General features: G+C 48.4%; 8 protein-coding genes across 8 annotated transcripts; 4 read left to right on the plus strand and 4 right to left on the minus strand.

The window, feature by feature from the left end:
- Positions 1–622: 622 nt before the first annotated feature.
- fgaCat (catalase easC) lies at positions 623–2,318 on the minus strand (the record flags this gene model as incomplete). Its single annotated transcript, XM_015552970.1, has 2 exons — positions 623–2,100; positions 2,160–2,318. Coding segments are annotated over 2 exons (1,569 nt in total), but the record flags the coding sequence as incomplete, so codon positions are not given.
- A 2,135-nt stretch (positions 2,319–4,453) lies between these two features.
- On the minus strand, positions 4,454–4,943 carry ANOM_007715 (uncharacterized protein; the record flags this gene model as incomplete). Its single annotated transcript, XM_015552971.1, has 2 exons — positions 4,454–4,550; positions 4,630–4,943. Coding segments are annotated over 2 exons (411 nt in total), but the record flags the coding sequence as incomplete, so codon positions are not given.
- A 2,550-nt stretch (positions 4,944–7,493) lies between these two features.
- On the plus strand, positions 7,494–7,875 carry ANOM_007716 (uncharacterized protein; the record flags this gene model as incomplete). The annotated part of the gene is made up of 2 exons (XM_015552972.1): positions 7,494–7,524; positions 7,655–7,875. 2 exons carry the CDS (start codon positions 7,494–7,496, stop codon positions 7,873–7,875), a joined length of 252 nt encoding a protein of 83 aa, XP_015405946.1.
- A 1,565-nt stretch (positions 7,876–9,440) lies between these two features.
- ANOM_007717 (putative MFS alpha-glucoside transporter) lies at positions 9,441–11,227 on the plus strand (the record flags this gene model as incomplete). Its single annotated transcript, XM_015552973.1, has 3 exons — positions 9,441–9,764; positions 9,840–10,278; positions 10,350–11,227. The coding sequence occupies 3 exons, from the start codon at positions 9,441–9,443 to the stop codon at positions 11,225–11,227; spliced, it is 1,641 nt and encodes a 546-aa protein (XP_015405947.1).
- A 245-nt stretch (positions 11,228–11,472) lies between these two features.
- echA (enoyl-CoA hydratase echA) lies at positions 11,473–12,523 on the minus strand (the record flags this gene model as incomplete). The annotated part of the gene is made up of 4 exons (XM_015552974.1): positions 11,473–11,522; positions 11,572–12,117; positions 12,179–12,316; positions 12,379–12,523. The coding sequence occupies 4 exons, from the start codon at positions 12,521–12,523 to the stop codon at positions 11,473–11,475; spliced, it is 879 nt and encodes a 292-aa protein (XP_015405944.1).
- A 516-nt stretch (positions 12,524–13,039) lies between these two features.
- ANOM_007719 (Rer1 family protein) lies at positions 13,040–14,045 on the plus strand (the record flags this gene model as incomplete). Its single annotated transcript, XM_015552975.1, has 4 exons — positions 13,040–13,108; positions 13,192–13,309; positions 13,395–13,694; positions 13,760–14,045. 4 exons carry the CDS (start codon positions 13,040–13,042, stop codon positions 13,837–13,839), a joined length of 567 nt encoding a protein of 188 aa, XP_015405945.1. The 3' UTR covers positions 13,840–14,045.
- Positions 14,046–14,717: 672 nt separating this feature from the next.
- ANOM_007720 (MGR2/ROMO1 family protein) lies at positions 14,718–15,804 on the minus strand (the record flags this gene model as incomplete). Its single annotated transcript, XM_015552976.1, has 5 exons — positions 14,718–15,183; positions 15,310–15,400; positions 15,454–15,483; positions 15,545–15,571; positions 15,628–15,804. Coding segments are annotated over 5 exons (408 nt in total), but the record flags the coding sequence as incomplete, so codon positions are not given.
- An 805-nt stretch (positions 15,805–16,609) lies between these two features.
- ANOM_007721 (putative cytoplasm to vacuole targeting Vps64) lies at positions 16,610–18,912 on the plus strand (the record flags this gene model as incomplete). The annotated part of the gene is made up of 2 exons (XM_015552977.1): positions 16,610–17,728; positions 17,782–18,912. The coding sequence occupies 2 exons, from the start codon at positions 16,610–16,612 to the stop codon at positions 18,910–18,912; spliced, it is 2,250 nt and encodes a 749-aa protein (XP_015405960.1).
- Between the last annotated feature and the right edge of the window lie 1,321 nt (positions 18,913–20,233).

Consider the following 20,233-nt stretch of genomic DNA (forward strand, 5'->3'; position numbering starts at 1 on the left):
AAACGACACGACTATCTACGATCTTTGCTCTCTTGCCTCTTCAACATAGCGAGTTTCGGGTGTTTCTGGCTGACCGATTGGGAACAATTGTTATTATTGATTTTTGGAACATGCTTGGTTTTCTGGTCGCATTGGTTGTTTCTTTGGATATACAGGATTACGTATTGTTATTGGTTGGATTGTAAGAAGTTTTATATATACTGTCTTGTATTTTGGCATTTATCAATATCACTACTAGCACTAGAGTTTTTCATCTGTACCTTTCCTCCGTTTAACCACTAGGAAACTAAGGGATGTATGTGACATCTGGTACTCACAGCCATGGATACAACCAGTAAGAGTATAGAACTAATAGACATGCAGACAACTGACATGAGCGTTTCGATTGGAGGTAAAACGGCAGGTAGGATAGTAAACCCACTCGAGCACCGATCAGAGAAGGAGAAGCGAGGCGAGATTTACTTCCACCCCAATAACCTGGGCGAGACAAAGCAGAAAGCGAGAAGGAACGAGCAAAAATAAAAAAGAATAATTTATCATTTGGTTCGTTAATTCATGCTAATAATATTTCAATCAAACTGAACTGCTAGATGGATAGTACAACAGCGGGATGGTTCTTGAATTACAGACGAGCAGACTGGGTGGCGTTCTTCTCGGTAGCCTTCTCGATGCGGGCACCAAGGTCCTTGTTTACCCGGGAGAACATCTCGTAGGTGGCCTTGCGGACGCGCTCGTGAGCGTTGCACAGGTGGACGGAGACGTTGTGGACGAGGGCGTTCTGCTGGCCGGGCTGGCGGCCCAGGACCTGCCAGAGCCCGTTGGCCTGGACGTAGTCCTCGGATGTGACGGGGAGCTGCTCGGTGACGACGGAGCCGGACCACTTCTCGTGCTCCTGGCTGGCCTTGACGGGCTTGTACTCGTAGGGGCGGAAGGTGGATGGGTAGTTGGGGTTGGCGCCGTAGTTGCCGTGCACGTTCATGTAGCCGTCACGCTGCCAGGGGGCGAAGGCACGCATGGGGCAGTTGACGGGGATCTGTTCGTAGTTGCCGCCGAGACGGTGGCGGTGGGTGTCGGGGTATGAGAAGAGACGGGACTGCAGCACGGGGTCGGCGGAGGGCTCGACACCGGGGACCATGTGCGAGGGAGAGAAGGCCGCCTGCTCGACCTCGGCGAAGTAGTTCTGGGGGTTCTTGTTGAGGGTGAACTTGCCAAAGCGACGCAGGGGCACCTCGCCCTGGGGCCAGACCTTGGTCAAGTCGAAGACGTTCCAACGGAACTTCTCCGCCTGCTCAGGGCTCAAAGTCTGGACGTAGACGGTCCACGAGGGGTTCTCGCCGCGCTCGATGGCGTTGAACAGGTCCTGGGTGTGCCAATCGGGGTTCTCGGAGGCCAAACGGCCGGCCTCCTCATTGTTCATGGTCTTGTTGCCCTGGTCGGTCTTCAGGTGGATCTGAACGTAGTTGAAAGTGCCGTCCGGCTTGATCCACTTATAGGTGTGGCCAGAATAGCCGTTCATATGGCGGAACGAGTAGGGGGTACCACGATCACTGAAGAGATGCATGACCTGGTGAACGGCCTCGTGGTGAGTGGAGAGGTAGTCCCAGAACATGGTGGCATCCTTCAAGTTGGTCTGGGGGTTACGCTTCTGGGTGTGGATGAAGATGGGGAACTTGGCGGGGTCACGAAGGAAGAAAACGGGGGTGTTGTTGAACACCCAGTCCCAGTTACCCTCCTCGGTGTAGAACTTGATGGCGAAGCCACGGGGATCACGAGCACTGTCGGCAGAACCCTTCTCGCCACCGACGGTTGAGAAACGGGTGAAGCACTTGGTCTTCTTGCCAACGGTCTTAAGCATGTCGATGGTAGTGATGTCGCTGATGTCATCGGTGACCTCGAACTCTCCGTAGGCGCCAGCACCCTTGGCGTGAACGACACGCTCGGGGATTCTCTCCCGGTCAAAGTGTGCCAGAAGGTCAATCAAGTGGAAGTCTTGAAGCAACAGCGGGCCGTTACGGCCAACGCGCTGCGAGGCCTGAGGGTCGAAGACCGGACAGCCATTGGAGGTGGTATAAGTCGGCTTCTCGTTGTACCGGTAGGTTCCTGTGAAGACGAAGTGGATTAGTTTCTATCACGAACGAGGCGAAGGAGGCTAGACATACTAGGTTCGTCGTCTTTACCCATGGTGGAATATGTGGGGAGAGTATGAGATGAAGGAAGAAATCGATAGTCTGGAAGAATAAAACCAAACAAGTCGGGAGATGGAGAATGCGGGGATTTATATGCCCGGAGTTGAAATCGTCAACGGAGCCGACAGGAAGGGGGAAAGCAGGCCGAGTACAGAAGTGGTCGTGTCGGACAAAGACATGGTAGCTAAAATTAAAAAAAAAAAAAAGGAAAAAGGAAAAAGGCGAAACAGAAGTGGTTCCTCAAATCCATTCCAGCTTCAACCAATGATTAAGCAGATTTAACCAGACGATGACGTCCCCATCCACTGGCCAAGCCCCATCACTTTCCCCCTAGTGCCAGACATTACTAACGTCTTCATTACAGGAAGTTGTATGAGATGGATTATCATCCCCACATTGAACCTATGCGAGGAAAGGGTTTACTAAACGGGCCTTACCGGGCAGGGCAAGATGAGGAGACGCTCCCAACGAATTCCTACATTCTCTCTATACCTCAGAGAATAAAATTAAATGGAGTTTTCCCCGAAGCGCTAACGGAGGAGCTTTTCTTTTACCCCGCACAACTCCATGTCCATCACCCCAGGGTCCTGGCCAATGAAACCTCTGTCAATGTCAGATGGAGACCTGACCTTTTGACCCTCCCGATAGTATTTCTGGGGTAGATAAAAGCAGCTGGGGAGAATCTTCAAAGAATGGTAAACCCTTATCTCTGTGATACCAACTCATATCTATACACCGAAAGTCGTACGGAGTCGTACACGTATCTGGCATAAAAAAAAAGAAAAAAAAACCCACCCCCCACGGTCGTTTCTCCCGGAAACACCTACTCTTTGCGGTGGTCAACGCTAAGGGAGCCGGAAGTGGACCCGATTTCCTCCAGGCCAACTACTAGTAGTAGCATGCAATTAACTCGGCCAGCACTGCATATCAGGCTTCCTTCCAGAGATCTTAGTCAGTGGACCAGGCTAGAATGGTCCTGTCGACTTCGAATGCTGAAAAATGCACATTGTCTGGACCTTCCTGGCCGGCAGGCTTCCCGATACACATGAATCTTCCCGCTGGGCGCGAGTTTTGCCCTTTTTGGGCAATAGAATGCGCCCCACGACTTCAAGCTCCCCATTGGCTCATCTCCAACGTTCTCTCCCCAGTAAACAAAATACAATATTGGTTATCTAATACGGTTCTTCAAGTTTATTCAACAAGTGAATAGATATAAGTATGCCCACGGCCCGCAGACCCAGGCACCGAATTTCTACGACTTGTATTCCGTACCTGAGGTGAATGAAACCGAGGCGCATGGCGAATTGACCATCTCAGCGAAACACACTAACGGACGACGGAGTCCTCCGCCTTGCGGAAATCATTCCGTCCCATTACCTGTCATGCATACAGGAGCTTCAAACGATCTTTCAATAAGTGCCCATAATCGGCCCTAAACACTTGACATTACAATACATGCCGCTCAAGGTACTGTAAAAGAAAAACGATATACATACAGTACAAAATCAGCCGAGAGTTATGATCCTATTTCGTCCAGATATCCGGAATTTGATCAAAAGTATGTGAGAAAGGACTGGCATCGGGACATTTTACCGAGCACAATCTACTCAGTGGAACCCGATGTTCGCAGTAGGTCTTTTCCGGCCCTCAGCAGTTCCCCGGCGGAAGCCTCCAGTCGACGGGAAGCTCCGCCCTCCGAAGCGGAGACCGAGTATGCTGGATATTTGCTTAATCTCAAGCTCAGTAATTCGAAAGACGAGTATATGTTCTGCCTTATCTTGTCAATACGTGTTTCTATGACGAAACTACCCTTTGACCTATGGCGAGACCTAATTTTGTTCTATGGCGAAGAATTATAGAGATTTAAGGTAACCCGCCAGTAGTAGCCAAGACACTTTTAGATCGCTGAAAGACCCACTAAAGACAAGTTCAACAATCGAACAACCCTCGACCATATATTGATAATAGACCACTGTACTGAGTAGCTCAGCTCCGTCTTTGCTGGAGTAAACACCAAACCAACTTGAGAGAAAACCGCCAAGTCAAATAGTAACTATCGAAGCAAGGGGGCTTGTGGCTGTAAGGTGCTTAGAATCCCTTGGGTGATCGCTTTGAACCTTTGTTCCAAAGCCCGGAGCGCCAAGATAGAGACACCCAGATTGGAGAGTTTCAACTATTGTGAAGTCGCACATGAGCTCATGTCATCCAAAGCAGAATACTGTGCGCTCGAAAAGACAAGATCATTCATCCTCAAAGCAAATTCATACCCGAGTTCTTCCCCAAGGGTATAACTCATCAGTATAGGAACGTATCTTCCTCAACAGATTCTCTGCGATGAGTGGATTGTTCGTTTTCAATAGCTGCCTAACGCACAGTCAGCATTCCTAGTTAGACCCTTAACCACTTCAATTATTATGCATCGTGAAGGTGGACTATGTCTTACATTCCTTTGCCGGCCCGGCGAATATGAAATAGCTCATGTGGTAACGTGCAAAAAGCGACGGGGCCTTGGCTTTGCTCCAGATCGAGAACAATGTGGAAGTATTTCTGAGGCACATTGTCACTCTGGAAAGGCTCTATATGAATGAAATGTCGTCCCAAGCGTAGCTCACTCATGGATCGCCCAGATACCACAAGGTATTTCTCAATGGCCTCTTCGAAATCGCTTTGTAGGCAATCATCGAACTGGTCCACGCGGAGCTGTAAAATGACCCGTTTCGGGTGTCTAGGTAGTTTCTGCAAGACAGGATTTGCCATTGAGTTGTAGATGGTCTCGCACTAGTAGCTCTAGCTCTGACTTTTCCGTCTCTAGCAAATGTAAGATAACCTTACGGTACTAAGCTAGACTCTATGGTCGTCGACGGGATGGGTAAGATGCGGCTTGTACCTAATCTATTGTTGGCGGCAGTACTATTAATAATGGAAACATTCCCAGAGTTTTGAAACACACAGTCAAGGCTGTGAGCCCCTCTTCTAGAACATAGGTCACGCCCCTGCCAATCACAGGATACATGCGGAGTGCGCAGAGATGCCGCATCCCGCATCGTCCAATAGATATCCGGCGAGCCAGGATTGTGCCGTGAAGCGTTAGGTCCAACGGCCGTTCAGGTCTATGGGACCAAGCCCCCTTTCTCGTTCGCTGCAGCTGCCTGGGGTTGATGTCAGGACGCATGGACCTATTATGGTCTAAACATGGGAGGGAGTATAAATATTGATATCACATTAGTTGGAGGGAAAGATACCTTTACTACTCAACAAGCCCCATATATGAACCTTCAGAGCTGAAGGGCGTTTGTGCAGCGCAGGCTGGACAAACTCCAGATACATCCTGATCTTGCACATCAATTATTCGTTCGAGGGAGCGCATTGTGCCATCCGGACCAACACAGAAGCGTTGATTCGAACGAGCTTTAGCGTCGCTACACTTTCCATAGTCATATCGGTACATGTGTGGGCAGTCTTGATAGGTACGACAGATCTGCCAACACATGATTTTCAAACACCGTATCAGTATTCACTATCCAGTTCAGTTCCGGAAGTTTGACGATTGTTCATTTGATCGGGAACTCTCAAGATCTTTGCAAAATACTGACATTTCAGGATTAGGAAAACATGCCGGTTTCTCGATGTTATTTTCGCCTATTATTATATACGAAATATCGACCACCATGGACCGGTCCTTGGGTGCGGGGTGGGACGCTCAATCTATGCCACATCTTCAGGCTGCCTGATGAGGATGGCCTAATGAAACTACTACCTTCAGGCATCGCCCGATAAGCTAGGTGTACCTCTAAAATGGCGAAATCTCGGCAATCACGACTTGGTGGACAACAAATACAGCACGTTAGCACGCACTAATTCATGACAGCTCATGTAGCTCACCTGATGTGTAAAAAGTGAGGACAATCTTATCTTGAACGAGAAGCCCGGGATGCTCCCTTGTAACCCAGGGCAGTGGAGCATGGTCGCCCGATTGGTGGTTGCTTTTCCATATGGCGAGAGACCACTTCGTGAAGAAATGACGAGCGGGGCATCTCGTCCAATCTCAACGGTCAATCCCACCATTCTGCATGCACCAGCGGCTTTCTCAGTCATAACACGGGCCGGTATTTGCCTCCGGCAGCCGTCATACTGAAATCTCCACAATTCAGACTCCTTTCGTTGGATAATCCTCAAGCCAACTTTAGGGAGAACTGACTCCACTGAACGATGCGATAACGGTTAGGACCATTCCAGGCCTACCGCACACTCAAGTTAAGTCGACCATCTTCCACATCCATCTGAATTGTTGATTATAGGGTCCTATATGATCGTATAAGATATATTAAAATTCCAAGTATTTGGGCCTGTCGTTGTGGAACAGTCAACTTGGTGACGAATCCGGCTCAATAAAAGCCTTGATATTGAAGCGTGGTTCTTGACGGAGGATATTTGGGAAACATCTTGCCAGGGAATGATTGCTATCGGGCGAAATTACTCGATGGTTTCTCCCATTGCAATTCGCATAGAATGCATTGGGGCATGCAGCAACCGCACTTGAACAAAGGGGGTGTAACCAAAACCGATAACTTGCCTCTCTTCCTACAGTCGAACAAGAATTGCAAATGAAATAAAGTATCACGTGTATACAGCCTTGTAGCAAAACAGACCTTCTCGTCTAAGTGATCTCAACTAATAATTTCTTGAAGATATAGTGCAATATCGCCTCTGTGTACCTTGGCAATGTGGCTAATAAGACACCAAGAGCCAATAACTCGGTTCGGTTCAGACAACTACATTACCTTTAATACCATGTGGTCGTAAGAACCCACGTTTAAGATACAAATAGCCGACTATTGCTCGACCGAACATCCTTGTAATTTATAGTACATACCATTCTATTAGCCTAGATCTACCTGCATGGCACGCATAATCTTGCATGCGCGATGACGGAAGAGGTACTACCACACGTATCGAGTCCATCGTCGGCAGAAACAAGATATACGATTTTGATCTTCACATTTGCATCATATCTATGAATATCATAGGGCGATATCCGTCGGCCACTTATTCTCCGAACGATCTACTTGACATAATTGGCCGGGCGCGACGCCGTTGAGATCAGCCGATGATATCATAGTGGGCCAGTTTAAACCTGCAGTCAGACATATAAGAACTGCATTGATATTACTGTGTAGATGTAACTACAGTATTACAAGTTTGGTGATATCAAGACTGATAAGTTTGGTACAATATCTATATTGAACTTTGTGAACAACTACCTCCGTTAAATCACCCGCACCTCCCGTGCCATCTTGCTCCAATAAAATGTCTTCCTCTTCCTCTGATAACCAGAACCGTAAGTATATCCACTGCCCCCTTCCTTAGAAGATGTCCCATGAGCCTGTGGTTGCATCTATCGATCTTAGCCGCATTTGTTGGTCTATACGACCTACTTACATGACTAGTGATGCTGACAGACGCTGTAGCCGGCCTGCTTGATGGGCTTGGCAACACCCTGGGCAAGACCGTCGATGGAGTGACTGGTACCTTGGGTACCGCCGTGGGGGGATTAGGAAAAACCGTCGGTGGAGCGACTGAGGGCTTGGGGAAGACCGTCAGCGGCACCAGTGAAGGGCTCGGCAACACCACTCAGAACGTTGGAGAGTCGGTAGGGGGCATATTCAGCAACAATGAGCAGAAGAAGTGAGAATATCTCACGTACCTTCTGGTCATTCGACGGGTGTCTCAAGGCGTGACTTCTCAGACTTTGAAGGCTTTGATTTTTCTTCGTTATGATATTACTATGTTGCTTTACTCTGAGGGAAGGTGTGTGTAGCATATTCTACTGCCGATGTATTATGAATTTGGTAATCGAGGTGAAATTGTTGCCTGATATTTAGCTTTCTGACCTGCTTCTATCGTGGAGTCAATTATATAGAATCCTGTGTGTTTGAGTTAAAGCTCTTGATGGCTAGGTGCAAACATTGATGACTGTTCCAAGGGTTGCAACAGATGTCCCTGGTTCTAATGAACTCTGACCTGAAGTGGATAGCAATATGTATTTTGCTAACCACAAGTGTGCCCGCAAAAGCAGAACTTATAGAGTTTGCCTATGATCTGCTCTAGATGCAAAGACAGGGCAGGTTGCTACATTATAGCTCAAAATCTTAATCTAACGGAGAATACAACTGATCATGAACTGAAGCACGCAATGCCAAGTATAGCTTATTTAGATGAATGGGACCACACTCATATATCTAAATTTCAGAAGTATTTCAGGGCTGTTTACGTGCAGCGAGTATGTCGCTCTTCAGCAAGATATTACTGAACCCTCAATATGTGTTTGTAGACACGTGCGAAGATGAAAAAATCCCCCGCTCATCAGTACCACTTAATTTATTATAGAATGACTAAAATGTATAACGGACCTTGGAGTATGGAGCTTTAATTTCTTTGCTTGCCTTTGGATTTGCTCTTTCTTCCCGCGTCACGATCTCACATGACAGATGGTAGTGTAGGAGGAACCTGGCAGGGAGGGTCTAGACCAGAATTGGTGATCACGGGAAACCACCAGGGAGTACAGAGAAAATTCCTACTGTACAAAGAGTCCTTGAGCCATGATAGCCTTATTCGGGATTCGAATCATTACAAAAATTTTGTGTAACTCGATTCCACTTCTGCACCCTGCTTTTTCTATCGGCGTCTGCGTTTCTAACATCTGTTCCGATCTGTTCTTTGTGATTCCTTCGGGACAGAATCTTTGCACTGACACTTAGGGAGCTACAAAACCTTGTCCGGACGCCCAGTTCCATCAGCAACCCAATGGGCGAGACAGACTAATGGCTTGGCCGCCTATGATCTGCTACAGAGCACGAGTCAAATCTCCGTTTCCCCGCAGTTTAAATCCCCAGTCTCGTGTTAGTCCGGTTTAGGGCTTCCCGAAGCCTTCAAAATTTCCTTTTCCCTTTTAGTACAATTTTATTTCCTCGTTGGCGTCCAGGCCAGAAAATTTGCACCATCCAACCAAAATGTCCTCCCCTGGCGATGTCCCTGGGTAGAAGCGGAAGTGGGGACTTGAGAGGCCCCGCCGAGCCATACTAGTAGGCCATAAATTTCTAGCGACGTCGTCCCACTGGCCGTACCAGAAGAGGAACCACCAGTGCAATCTTTTGTCCACGATTGTCCCTCCCTTTTCTCCCCAGGATCCCTTTGCTACCATTTCTGTCCCCTCCTTTATCCTTTCCTTTCAACTGGGGACAGTGATTGCCCAGCATGGCTTCCTTTAAGCCTCAGGATGCCATTGACCCGGCAGACGAACACTTGCCAGAATCCCGCAACGATCGCCAGGATTCCACGGCATCCGCGGCTAAGATCGTTCATAATGCGAAAGCCGCAACAGATAAGGAGCAGCAGATGACCCTGTTGCAAGGCATCAAACTTTACCCGAAAGCTGTCGCGTGGAGTGTTTTCATCTCTACTTGCATAGTCATGGAAGGTTACGACATCAGTCTGGTCAACAATTTCTACGCTTTTGATCAGTTCAACAGGAAGTACGGCGAGCTAACGGCAGATGGGACATATGAAGTACCGGCGCGGGTATGCCTTTTATTGTCTTTGCTTTTTCTTGTGAACCGGCCAAACGTATGAATGTATACTGACAGATTTTTCTAGTGGCAAGCAGGTCTGAGCAACGGTGCATATGTCGGAGAAATCATTGGGCTCTTTATCAATGGATGGGCTTCGGAACGGTTCGGATACCGCCCTACTATGATCGCATGTCTCATCTTGATCACAGCGTGGACTGCCATCTTTTTTACCGCACCCAACGTTCAAGCATTACTTGCCGCCGAAATCCTCGCCGGTATCCCCTGGGGTGTCTTCCAAACGCTTTCGGTCACATATGCATCAGAGGTCTGTCCCGTGGCTTTGCGAGGGTACCTGACAACCTATGTCAACTTTTGCTGGGGCCTGGGTCAGCTGATTGGTATCGGTGTGATCATGGGAATGATTGACCGGACTGATGAGTGGGCATATCGAATCCCGTACGGCTTGCAATGGATGTGGCCGGGACCCCTACTCATTGGGATCATGTTGGCACCTGAGTCGCATGGTGGCTTGTGAGGAAAGGCAAAACGCAGGAAGCCAAACGATCCCTTCAACGGTTAACTAACGCTGAGCGAGACCCCGATTTCGATCCAGACGAAACCATATCCATGATGGTTCATACCACAGCACTCGAAGCTAAGATTACCCGAGGTGCTAGCTACTTCGACTGCTTCAGAGGAACCGATCTACGGCGAACGGAGATTGTTTGCATGGTATGGGCAATTCAGAACCTGAGCGGCAACTCCTTCTCCAATTATTCCACATACTTCTTAAAGCAGGCTGGTTTAGCCACCAACAAATCCTATGCTTTTGCCATGGGGCAATACGGTATAAATATGGTGGGCGTTTTTGGGGCATGGTTTCTCATGACTCTGGGAATCGGTCGCAGAACTCTTTACCTGTACGGACTTTGCGGTCTCTGTGTCATGTTGCTTGTCATGGGCTTCCTAGGTCTGGTTCCAGACTCACATAGGGACCAATCAGCTCTCGCTACAGGCGCCATGATGCTGGTCTGGGCTCTGTTCTACCAATGCACTGTTGGAACAGTTGCATACTCCCTGGTCGCCGAACTCTCAACCCGCAGATTGCAGATCAAAACCGTGGTCCTTGGCCGCAATCTCTATAACATTGTCGCTATTGTGTGCGGTGTCCTGACCCCATATATGCTCAATCCAGAGGCCTGGGACTGGAGTAATTTCGCGGGCTTCTTCTGGGGTGGAATCTGCTTCCTGTGTGTCATCTACACCTACTTCCGCGTTCCGGAGCCCAAGGGTCGTTCCTTTGCTGAACTGGATCTTCTCTTTGAACGGGGTGTTAGCGCACGCAAGTTCGCTAGCACCCAAGTGGATGTCTTCGACGAAACTATTGAAGACCAGGTGGTGAAAGACTATCAAACACAAAAGTCGGCCACAGCCGACGTGGCTCAATTGGAGAAGCAAGCTGGGTCGTCATGACACTATTCTCGAACATAATATGATATTTAATGCTGTACATACTCTACATACTCTAATCATGAATACGATTTACGTTACGATGCTATGGCCGATCTTACTTGTCAGCATGTGTATTGTTGGCTACAATATTGAGGCAATGGGTTATCACTGTTCTTGCATTAATGTCTTAAGTTATTTTCCCGTCAAATTGACCTGAATGGCGAAGCTAGCAGGGGGCTCTGGAATATCGAGCGTTTCACCCAAGTTTACTCATTCGACCACTCAGGCTTCTTCTTCTCGGCAAAAGCCGTCATGCCTAATTCTATCAGCAATGTATCACAGTAAAGGATCAAGAGGCAACTCACCGATCTTCTGGTCTTTACTTCCGAAAAGCGCATGGAACAACCGCCTCTCATACTCAACGCCCTCTCTCAACGAGAGTTCTTGACTCTTGTTCACCACCTCCTTGCCAGCAACGACGGCAACACGGCTATATCCTGCAATCGTCTCGGCAGTCTTGAGGGCCTCCTCGAGCAACTCATCCTTACCCCCGTCAACGACTTTCGCGGCAACGCCCCATTCTCCCGCTTCCTTGCCGCTGAAATTCTTTCCGGTCAGGATCAGCTCCATCGCCTTGCTCTTTCCTACTGCACGAGTCAGACGCTGCGATCCGCCCGCACCGGGGATAACGCCTAGTTTGATTTCCGGTTGACCGAAGGTAGCATTCGAGGTACAGTAGATGATGTCGCACATCAGGGCGAGCTCGCAACCACCACCAAGGGCGTAGCCAGAAACTGCGGCAATAACAGGTTTACGGATGCTGTTGGCGAGGTGGGACCAAGGGGCGATGAAGTTGTTGCTATATGCAGCGGAGAAGGTCAAGGGCGCCATCTCCTTGATATCGGCACCAGCTTTGCTTGTCAGTCAGCCTAATCCTGTATTACCAAATCTAGGACCAGATGGAGACAATACCAGCGAAGGCCTTCTCGCTTCCTGTGATAATTATGGCACCAATATCCTTGTCCTCATCGTATTTGGAGAGGGCATCGTTGATCTCTTTGAAGAGAGGGCTGGAAAGGGCATTGAGGGCCTTGGGGCGGTTCAATGTGACTATCGTCCCAATGAGTTACTATTATTTGCTATATTAAGCGCAATAACAGGTCTATACATACTCAGCCCGACACCAGGCTTGGGGCTGGAGGTCAGGATGTGCTCATATCCTGTTGCCGAGGAGTACGGCCTAACACGGGAAAGGTACGAAGACAAGGGGACGGCAGTCCGGGAAGACACCAATCGTGTGCACTGTCGGGCGAACATTGCGGCTGCTATGAAATCAATTGATGTAAAGTGGATTGAAATCAGATATAATACAAATGGTGGACGTAAAAAAAAGGATGGGATTATTATTACTGTCGACAAGTCCCTATATGCTATTTGTAAACGGAGCTATGACGCTCCCCGCAGCCGAAGCGAACCGTTCCTCCGAGGCAATGCGCGCACGTGAACTGCTGGGTGCCTGTCTTAAATAATCTCTGAGTAAGCAAGGAACAAATCCAGGCTAGCGTAATTGTACCGCCTTCCAGTGGCTGGAATTCCGAAAGCGGTTTAGCTGACAAGCGCAGTGGACAAGTTTCCTGCGCCTGAAACAGATATCCACGCATTTCTCCAGTGAGTAGATAAGTTCGCGCCTCCTCTCAGCCTCCGGACCACAGACGATTGGTTTTCTTCCGAGGAGTCATATCGTGCATGAGTAGTACGAGTATCAGAGGCTTTTGAGATATTTCCGTTGTCTTCTGTCATTTTTTTCTCCCCCACCTTTTCCTTGTTTACGCCATGGATGTCCCTGAGCCCGAGCAGACTCCGTTCACCGCGGTGACTGCGCAGACGTCGAAGCTCGCCAGAGTACGTTCAATTCCCAGATACAGATGTCTTGAATCGGCGCAAGACATGGCCGATGATTGAAGAACGTCACTAACCGTTCCAAGAAATATCAAACACTTCTCGATGCCTCGACACCGTTCACTGCCTACCGCTGGATCGGCACCGTCGTCCTTCTCATCATCTTCTTCCTGAGGATCATCCTAGCCCAGGGCTGGTACATCGGTACGGACAATATCCGATTTCACCTCTTTTACAAAATAGACGACCCATTATAGAAAGCATGCGCTAACGATACATCACCCAATAGTCGCCTACACTCTCGGCATCTACCTTCTGAACCTCTTCCTTCTCTTCCTTCAACCCAAGTTCGACCCCTCTCTTACTCAAGACGAAGGTCTCGAGGATGGCGACGCAGCTGCGTCCCTCCCCACCAAGCAGGATGACGAGTTCCGTCCGTTCATCCGCCGTCTTCCCGAGTTCAAATTCTGGGAGAGCGCCACCCGCGCCATCGCCATTGGGTTTGTCTGCAGCTGGTTCAGCGTCTTTGATATCCCTGTGTTCTGGCCTGTGCTCGTTGTGTACTGGATTATTCTGTTTGTTTTGACCAGTAAGTCTCCCCACGGAAATTTGCAAAGGTTTGTTTCGCGGTACTAATCGAGTGATTGTGTGCAGTGCGCCGACAGATCCAGCATATGATCAAGTACCGTTACGTGCCTTTCTCTTTCGGCAAGACTAAGTACGGTCGGTCATAAATTGGGAATACATAGTCCGTCTCCCGATAATGATTCTCGTGTTCAACTGAGCGGGGCAATGCAGACCTGGCTTCTGCATGGCTTTCCAGCTCGTCTCCCTCTTTAACTCGTCTATTCTTGACATGATTAACGTGATCTTGACCAAGCCAAAAAGCGGATTGGAAAAGAAAGGAAGAGGGTCCTGATATTAATTATTGACGAATGACTGTTCATGTGATCGCCCTCATGAACTGATGTTTTCATGTACAGAGTTATAGTCTGCTTTTTTCTTCTCCTTCCTTTCCATGTTTTTAAAACATTTATTATACACATGTGACTCTAGATTGTGTCTGTAGTATAATTGTGCGCCAATAGACCGAGATGCTGCTTGTTCCTATCTACTATCATATATACAACAGTCCAGATACGCCACAGCCACGATGAGCAGTCATGCCCTGCAACGAGTCCACTTGGCCCAGCATACAAATAAATGATCTCTCCCTTCAAATATCCATTTTAATTTTAATTTTTTTTAAAGGTACTTTAATTTAAGGCGACTATCTCAGGCAACATATAGAAAAAACTCCGGCTGATCCACACAAGCTCGTTTGTCTTTCTGGTCAAGAATCTACTTTCAAGTTCAATCTAGTGCAAGATGTTGGTACCAATCACATAATATAACTCTGGACAGCTAAACACAACGTAATATCATTGCCTCGGATATTTATAACCTACCCTTAACTTGATTCCCCATTCGGCAAGCTCATAATATACGCCGCTTAGAATCTATGGTGTATGAAAGTTAGACTGCCGTTAGGTTACGCTACTGAAACTGTGTCTATCGAGCGGCTTGGTCATCTTGAAGATCGCCCTACTCCCCGTTGATTGGGCCTGTAGGAACCGACTCTACTAGTCCTATATTGAGATTTGAGTCAATCGACTACCTCATTCTTCAGGTCGTTTGCTCATGACCATCCTTCATTAACCGGTTAGCTTTGTTGTAACGCCAAGAGACATCCTGTCACCGGGCCAAAAATGTTTTCAGTCCGTCCCGATGCCCAGACTGTATGTACATTATGCAGAGATCACCCCTGCCTCTTCCCAACCGCTCTCCTGCATTAACTGTTGACCCGTGGGCCATACAAATTGTTCATCAGGATAAATACTATTGTACAGATAACCCGCGGGAAGTTTCACGTTCCCACCGTTCGACCGCTGCGCATAAATCGGTGACTGTGCGTCTACTGGCGCATGGGCCGCAGAGGGCTTTGGCGAGGAAGCATCATCGGGGGACCCCGAGCGCGAAGCCAAGCATCGTTGTGAGGTCCTTCAGTACGGATGACGCTGCCAATGGACATGAAGAGACTGCTCGATAACGAAGAAGAGGGATTAGCAAGGTGTCCTTCATTGTATGGTAGAAGCCCGAAGAAATGCACATGTTGTGTTTGATAAATAAACTACACCCATAGGAATTCGGAGGTATAAACGTACCCGAAAGTCGCCCCAGAGCCAAGCATGTATTTACCCAAGGTCCGCATAACACCGTTGGGTCCGGCACCGTATTGGAAGATAGTGACAGTTCCTGATGTATCATTAGCAAGCCTACTAAGACTCACTATATAGAAAGCAACGAACCGATGATGAAGCCCATGATACCGCCAACAGCTGGAGAGACACTGTTAACAAACTCCTCCAATGTGACAAGAGTATCTAGATTATGCCTTACTTGAGCCCATCATAGCACCCATCTTCACTGTAAAGAAGGTCAGTCAAACCAAGTTATTCTGTTGCTTCAGAGGAAGAACCTACTCTTGTCGAAAGTAGAGGGGCCGTGGGCCTGAGGAGGTCCTGCAACGACGGGCATGTTGAAAGCGAGGGGAGCTGAGCCAGGGATATTCTCAGGGAATAAAGATAAATCGACGAGGAACTTGCAGGCAAACTGCAGTTCTTTTCTCCTTCTTTCAGAAAGGCTTATAGAGGTGGAAAGCTCCGACGGTTGGACCACCAAAACCGGGGTTATTCCGCCGGTGACACGTGACACCGCCTTCCGCTTAGGGAAATCATGACCGTCGAGGATCGAGGCGACGACCTGCTTAGATAATCTGCACGTGTGGCTTTTCACGTGATGGAAGCCTGAGGCGTTAGGGATCCGTGAGCTGACCCTCTCAACCGTTGCCCATGCGACTTGGTTTTCGATCTGCTAAAATCCTCTGCATCGAGTTATTACGCTTTTGGCGGCTTACAAGCCTGTGCAAGGCGGTATTACCGTCTCGTGCTGCTTTCTTTTCCCCTTTGGACGGCGTTTTTACCGGTCGCTGTGCGGACTAGGCCAAGCCTCCACGCCTCCTTGGTCTGAAGCACCCATTGCTTTGCATCCGAACTCCACATTATTTTGATCGTCAGCATTTGTACTACGGAGGTAAGCCTCTCCTGTCTTCTGTACCCCTGTGGTCTGGACCCTTTCTATTTCTTTGTGTCGCTTCCCCCTCGCGAGGAACCGGATTGCTGTTTAATTTGACGACTGCGGCTTGATACTAACGTGACCCTCGATAACAGTTGGTGGGAATACGGAATACGGGTCATTGGCGCACTACACATCCCTTAACTGCGATTTGGCTTTAGAGACTGTCGCGAAACAAAATTATCGGTGAATTTCCGACGATTGGTATTCGAGTTGTATACTTAGACGGTTGAGTGTTCGCGGTTTCTACTTTTTTCACCCAGCGCCTATGAGATAAGGTATCCCTGAAACAATAGTCTCACCTACGGACTATCGCCGGTATCCTTCTCCATGACTGCTGTGGCATCACCACCTAGTGTGCAATCGGGGCCTCGCTTGGGATGGTACGAACCTGGTGACGGAGGACAAGGTGCTCTGTCTTCAATGAACGGGGACGAAGTTTCACGCATGTTTATGCCACGGAAGACCATTCAAAGATCGAATTCCTCTTCTTCTCTGGGATCTACTTCGTCCACGTCAACCGTGACATCAACTCCCCAGAATACTAATGCCGGTCAAAGCCACAACCCTGAATCAGCCACTTGGTCGTCTAAAAAGAAACCTTCGCGCAGTCTGTGGCCTAGCTCTAAGTCAGAACCAGTATCCGGCGTGAGCAACGCACGCTCTCAAGCAATGCCCGCATTTTCCTCCGGTCCCACTGCCTCATCGGCTATGTCCGCTATCCATCACCAGCCTTCCATTGTTCCATCTCAACATATGCTCCAACCCCAACAAAATGGCGTCCGCGCAGGGAGCGCGCCTTCGGGAGAACCGCCCGCGATTTTGACGCTGGTGCCGCTCAATGGTACATTTGAAAAGAAGCAGATTAATGTGCCCTATTTCCCGGAAACGGTTCGAATTGGCCGGCAAACGAATGCAAAAACAGTGCCTACCCCAGCGAATGGATTTTTCGATTCCAAGGTGCTCAGTCGACAACATGCCGAAGTTTGGGCTGAAAAAGGCGGGCGAATCTTCATTCGTGATGTGAAATCGTCGAATGGCACGTTTGTTAACGGAACACGGTTGTCTCCAGAAAACCGCGAGTCAGAGCCGCATGAGCTCCGTGAAAATGACCAGCTGGAACTGGGAATCGATATCATTAGCGAAGATCAGACAACGGTTGTACATCACAAGGTCTGTTGCAAAGTGGAATATGCTGGGGTTTATGGCACCATGCCGAATATTCTTGATCTCACACTTGGAGATCTGGACCCTGCCTCAGGAGGAGGCCTTCTACCTTCCCCCCTTAGTCAGCCTCTATCACACATGCGAGGGCGATCCGGGAGCTCGCTGAGCAACCGGAGTGTACAGAGCACAGCCAGTAGTCAGTTCAATGCGCTACAACAACAGCGGCAAATGAATTACTGGAACTCCCCTATATCTATTGAACAAGTTGTTAAAAGACTTACGGTATGTGCCATGATATCTGATTTCTATTCCAATTGCCTCCTAACCCTCTATAGAGCGAAATGAAACAGGCCAAACAGCAGTCACAAGATCTACGTCAAACGGACGAATTCTTGACTAATCTTACGAAATCAGGCCATCCTGAGAAAGAACGAATGAAGAGCTCGCCTGCAGATAGCACTTCGTCCCGTCAAGTCAATGGCAGGCCCAAGATGCCTCGGCTTGATTCTTTCTCTCGCTTTTCTGACCCTCCCGCCCCACCTCCACAGCAACCTCTACCTGAAAAGCCCGATGCCTTGCCACGCAATGGTACTGACGTTACTTCTCCTCTTAAGCGATCTGATACAGAGAAACCGAAGCTTGGAGCCACAAGCTCACCTGTCTCTCGTGAATCAAGTCAAATTCTATCGCTGATTGAAGCTCTGTCGTCAGCTAAAAGAGAGCTCGACAGCCAGGGTGCTCGTGTGAAAGAGCTAGAGAGCCTTTTACTTGAAGAACGGAATGCACGGCAATCTGCAGAAGAAAAGGCCAGAAGTCTCGAGATGAGGGCTAAGGATAACGAAATAGTTGCAAACCACACTATCTCTGATTCTCATGCCGTCAATACTCAAGAGACTGCTGCAGAACAGTTAGGCCCTGCAGAGCCGCTAGTAAATGGTGTGCTGTCTGAACCTAGCTTGGAAGATTCTATCTCAGAGGAGAAGTCGGTGACCGCAAACAATAATGATTTGCAGCAGCGCCTTGAGGCGATGATGGAAGAAATGGAAGAAATGAGGAAGCAAATCACGGTGTTTAGGGACCGTGCTGAGAAGGCTGAGAGTGAGACGGCTGAGACCAGAAAGTCGTTAGCAGAGATGATAGAGACTCTAAGACGAGAGCGTGAAGAGCGCTCCGTGGCAAACAATGAGTCAAGGACTCAGGCACAGGATGCTACCAATCGCTCCGGTTCGTCTAGTGCAGATGAGGTGAAGAACCACCCAGACGCAAATAGTGAGATGGAGCCAGAGTGCACTGGAACATCGCCCCTATCTAAGGAGACTGAAATCTCCGATACGACGTTTGCAACGCCGCCTCACAAACATGATGTCTTGCAGCACTCTAGCCCATACGCGTCGATGCTTGGGGTCGTTCTTCTAGGTGTAGGGCTAATGGCCTATCTGAATGGATGGCAGAAAATGGACAAATGATTGTCCTTGTATTTGTTTCAAAGCAAAGGCCCCAACCTTGCTCTACAAAAGAACTTCCAGAGGTCGACTCTTGGATGCTTCACACTCTTTGACCACTCGTTCCATTTCTTTTTCCCTCCCACTTCGCTTCGATTTTCGCATTTGATATCATTGTGTTTTCATGTATTCTGCGGATGCTTGGTGTAATCTTTATCTTTTCTCCTCCCATTTCCGCTTTTATCGGCAGTTATCAGATTGCATAACTTGCATGACCCTCCCTTGTCATCTGCTGTTCATTCTCATATATCTTTCCTGTACTGCGTGTTGTTCCAGTTACGATCTTCTGGCAGCAGCAGGTTTCCGTTTCTTTCTTCTTGATTTTCACTCTACGTTAATGTTTCCTTCTTCATGGGCAGAAGCAAGTCATATAAGGCTCACCCGCCTTTGTGTATTAGTCTATCATAGCAGCATCACTTCCCTTGGCAGTTCCAGTGTTAAGCAAAGCGACGAATGATTATCGATATGTTTTCCCATCATCCCCTCACTCCAGCCTTCGAGGTACCATTTACCGATGTCCTATTCTCGTTCGGCTGAGTTCAGCCGTATTATCATTTGAACGATGCGTGGTTCACGGAAACAATTTCTTTTGGATTGAAAAGATCGAGAGAAGGCAACTCTAGAAGCGTTGATATGCAAGATATCACCTCCCTTGACTCTCTGTCCAGGTTGTATATATCTGATGTAGCTGTGTGTACTAAACTACTCTGAGATGCATTTTCTCGGGGTGTTGCGTCTAGCTTCCAGTTTCAGCGTGAGCGTGCGAAAAGTCATGGCATTTAGTTTTGAGATTGGTATGGAGTTATTCTAGACCACCTCGTTCCGCAACACGTTTTCTGTTCTTGAAACGCTGGATTTTCTAGTTTCTTCAAATCCGCTAACTCGGCAAGTGGCACATCTCAACACACAATTGTTCATGTGCATTGAATATGTCCCAAACGTAAGTATATAGACAAAAGCCTATAGACGCGAGTGTCTTCGCGCTTGGTAGATCTTCCTTCCCTCCCCCTTGAAATTCTCGAAGAAGACTTCTTCCATAAGAGGTTCAGGCGGTCTGTTGCCCGTTGTGACGCCTGTCAGTGTATACAACTCTGCGGTCGTCTACCTCAACAATATCGAACATCAAGCGGCATATCAGCAAAGGAGCTGTACCACGACGGATGGCATTTAACCCGGTTCTCGCGTTTGGCGTAAAAGGAGGCCTGTTCTCCACGCACATTCCGAACCATAACATCGCATGAGCATTGACCGGCGCTATCCCCAGCAGCTGCTCTCTCCCATCTTG

The sequence above is a fragment of the Aspergillus nomiae genome, assembly GCF_001204775.2.
Source record: "Aspergillus nomiae NRRL 13137 chromosome Unknown contig00176, whole genome shotgun sequence".
NCBI lineage: Eukaryota > Fungi > Ascomycota > Eurotiomycetes > Eurotiales > Aspergillaceae > Aspergillus > Aspergillus nomiae.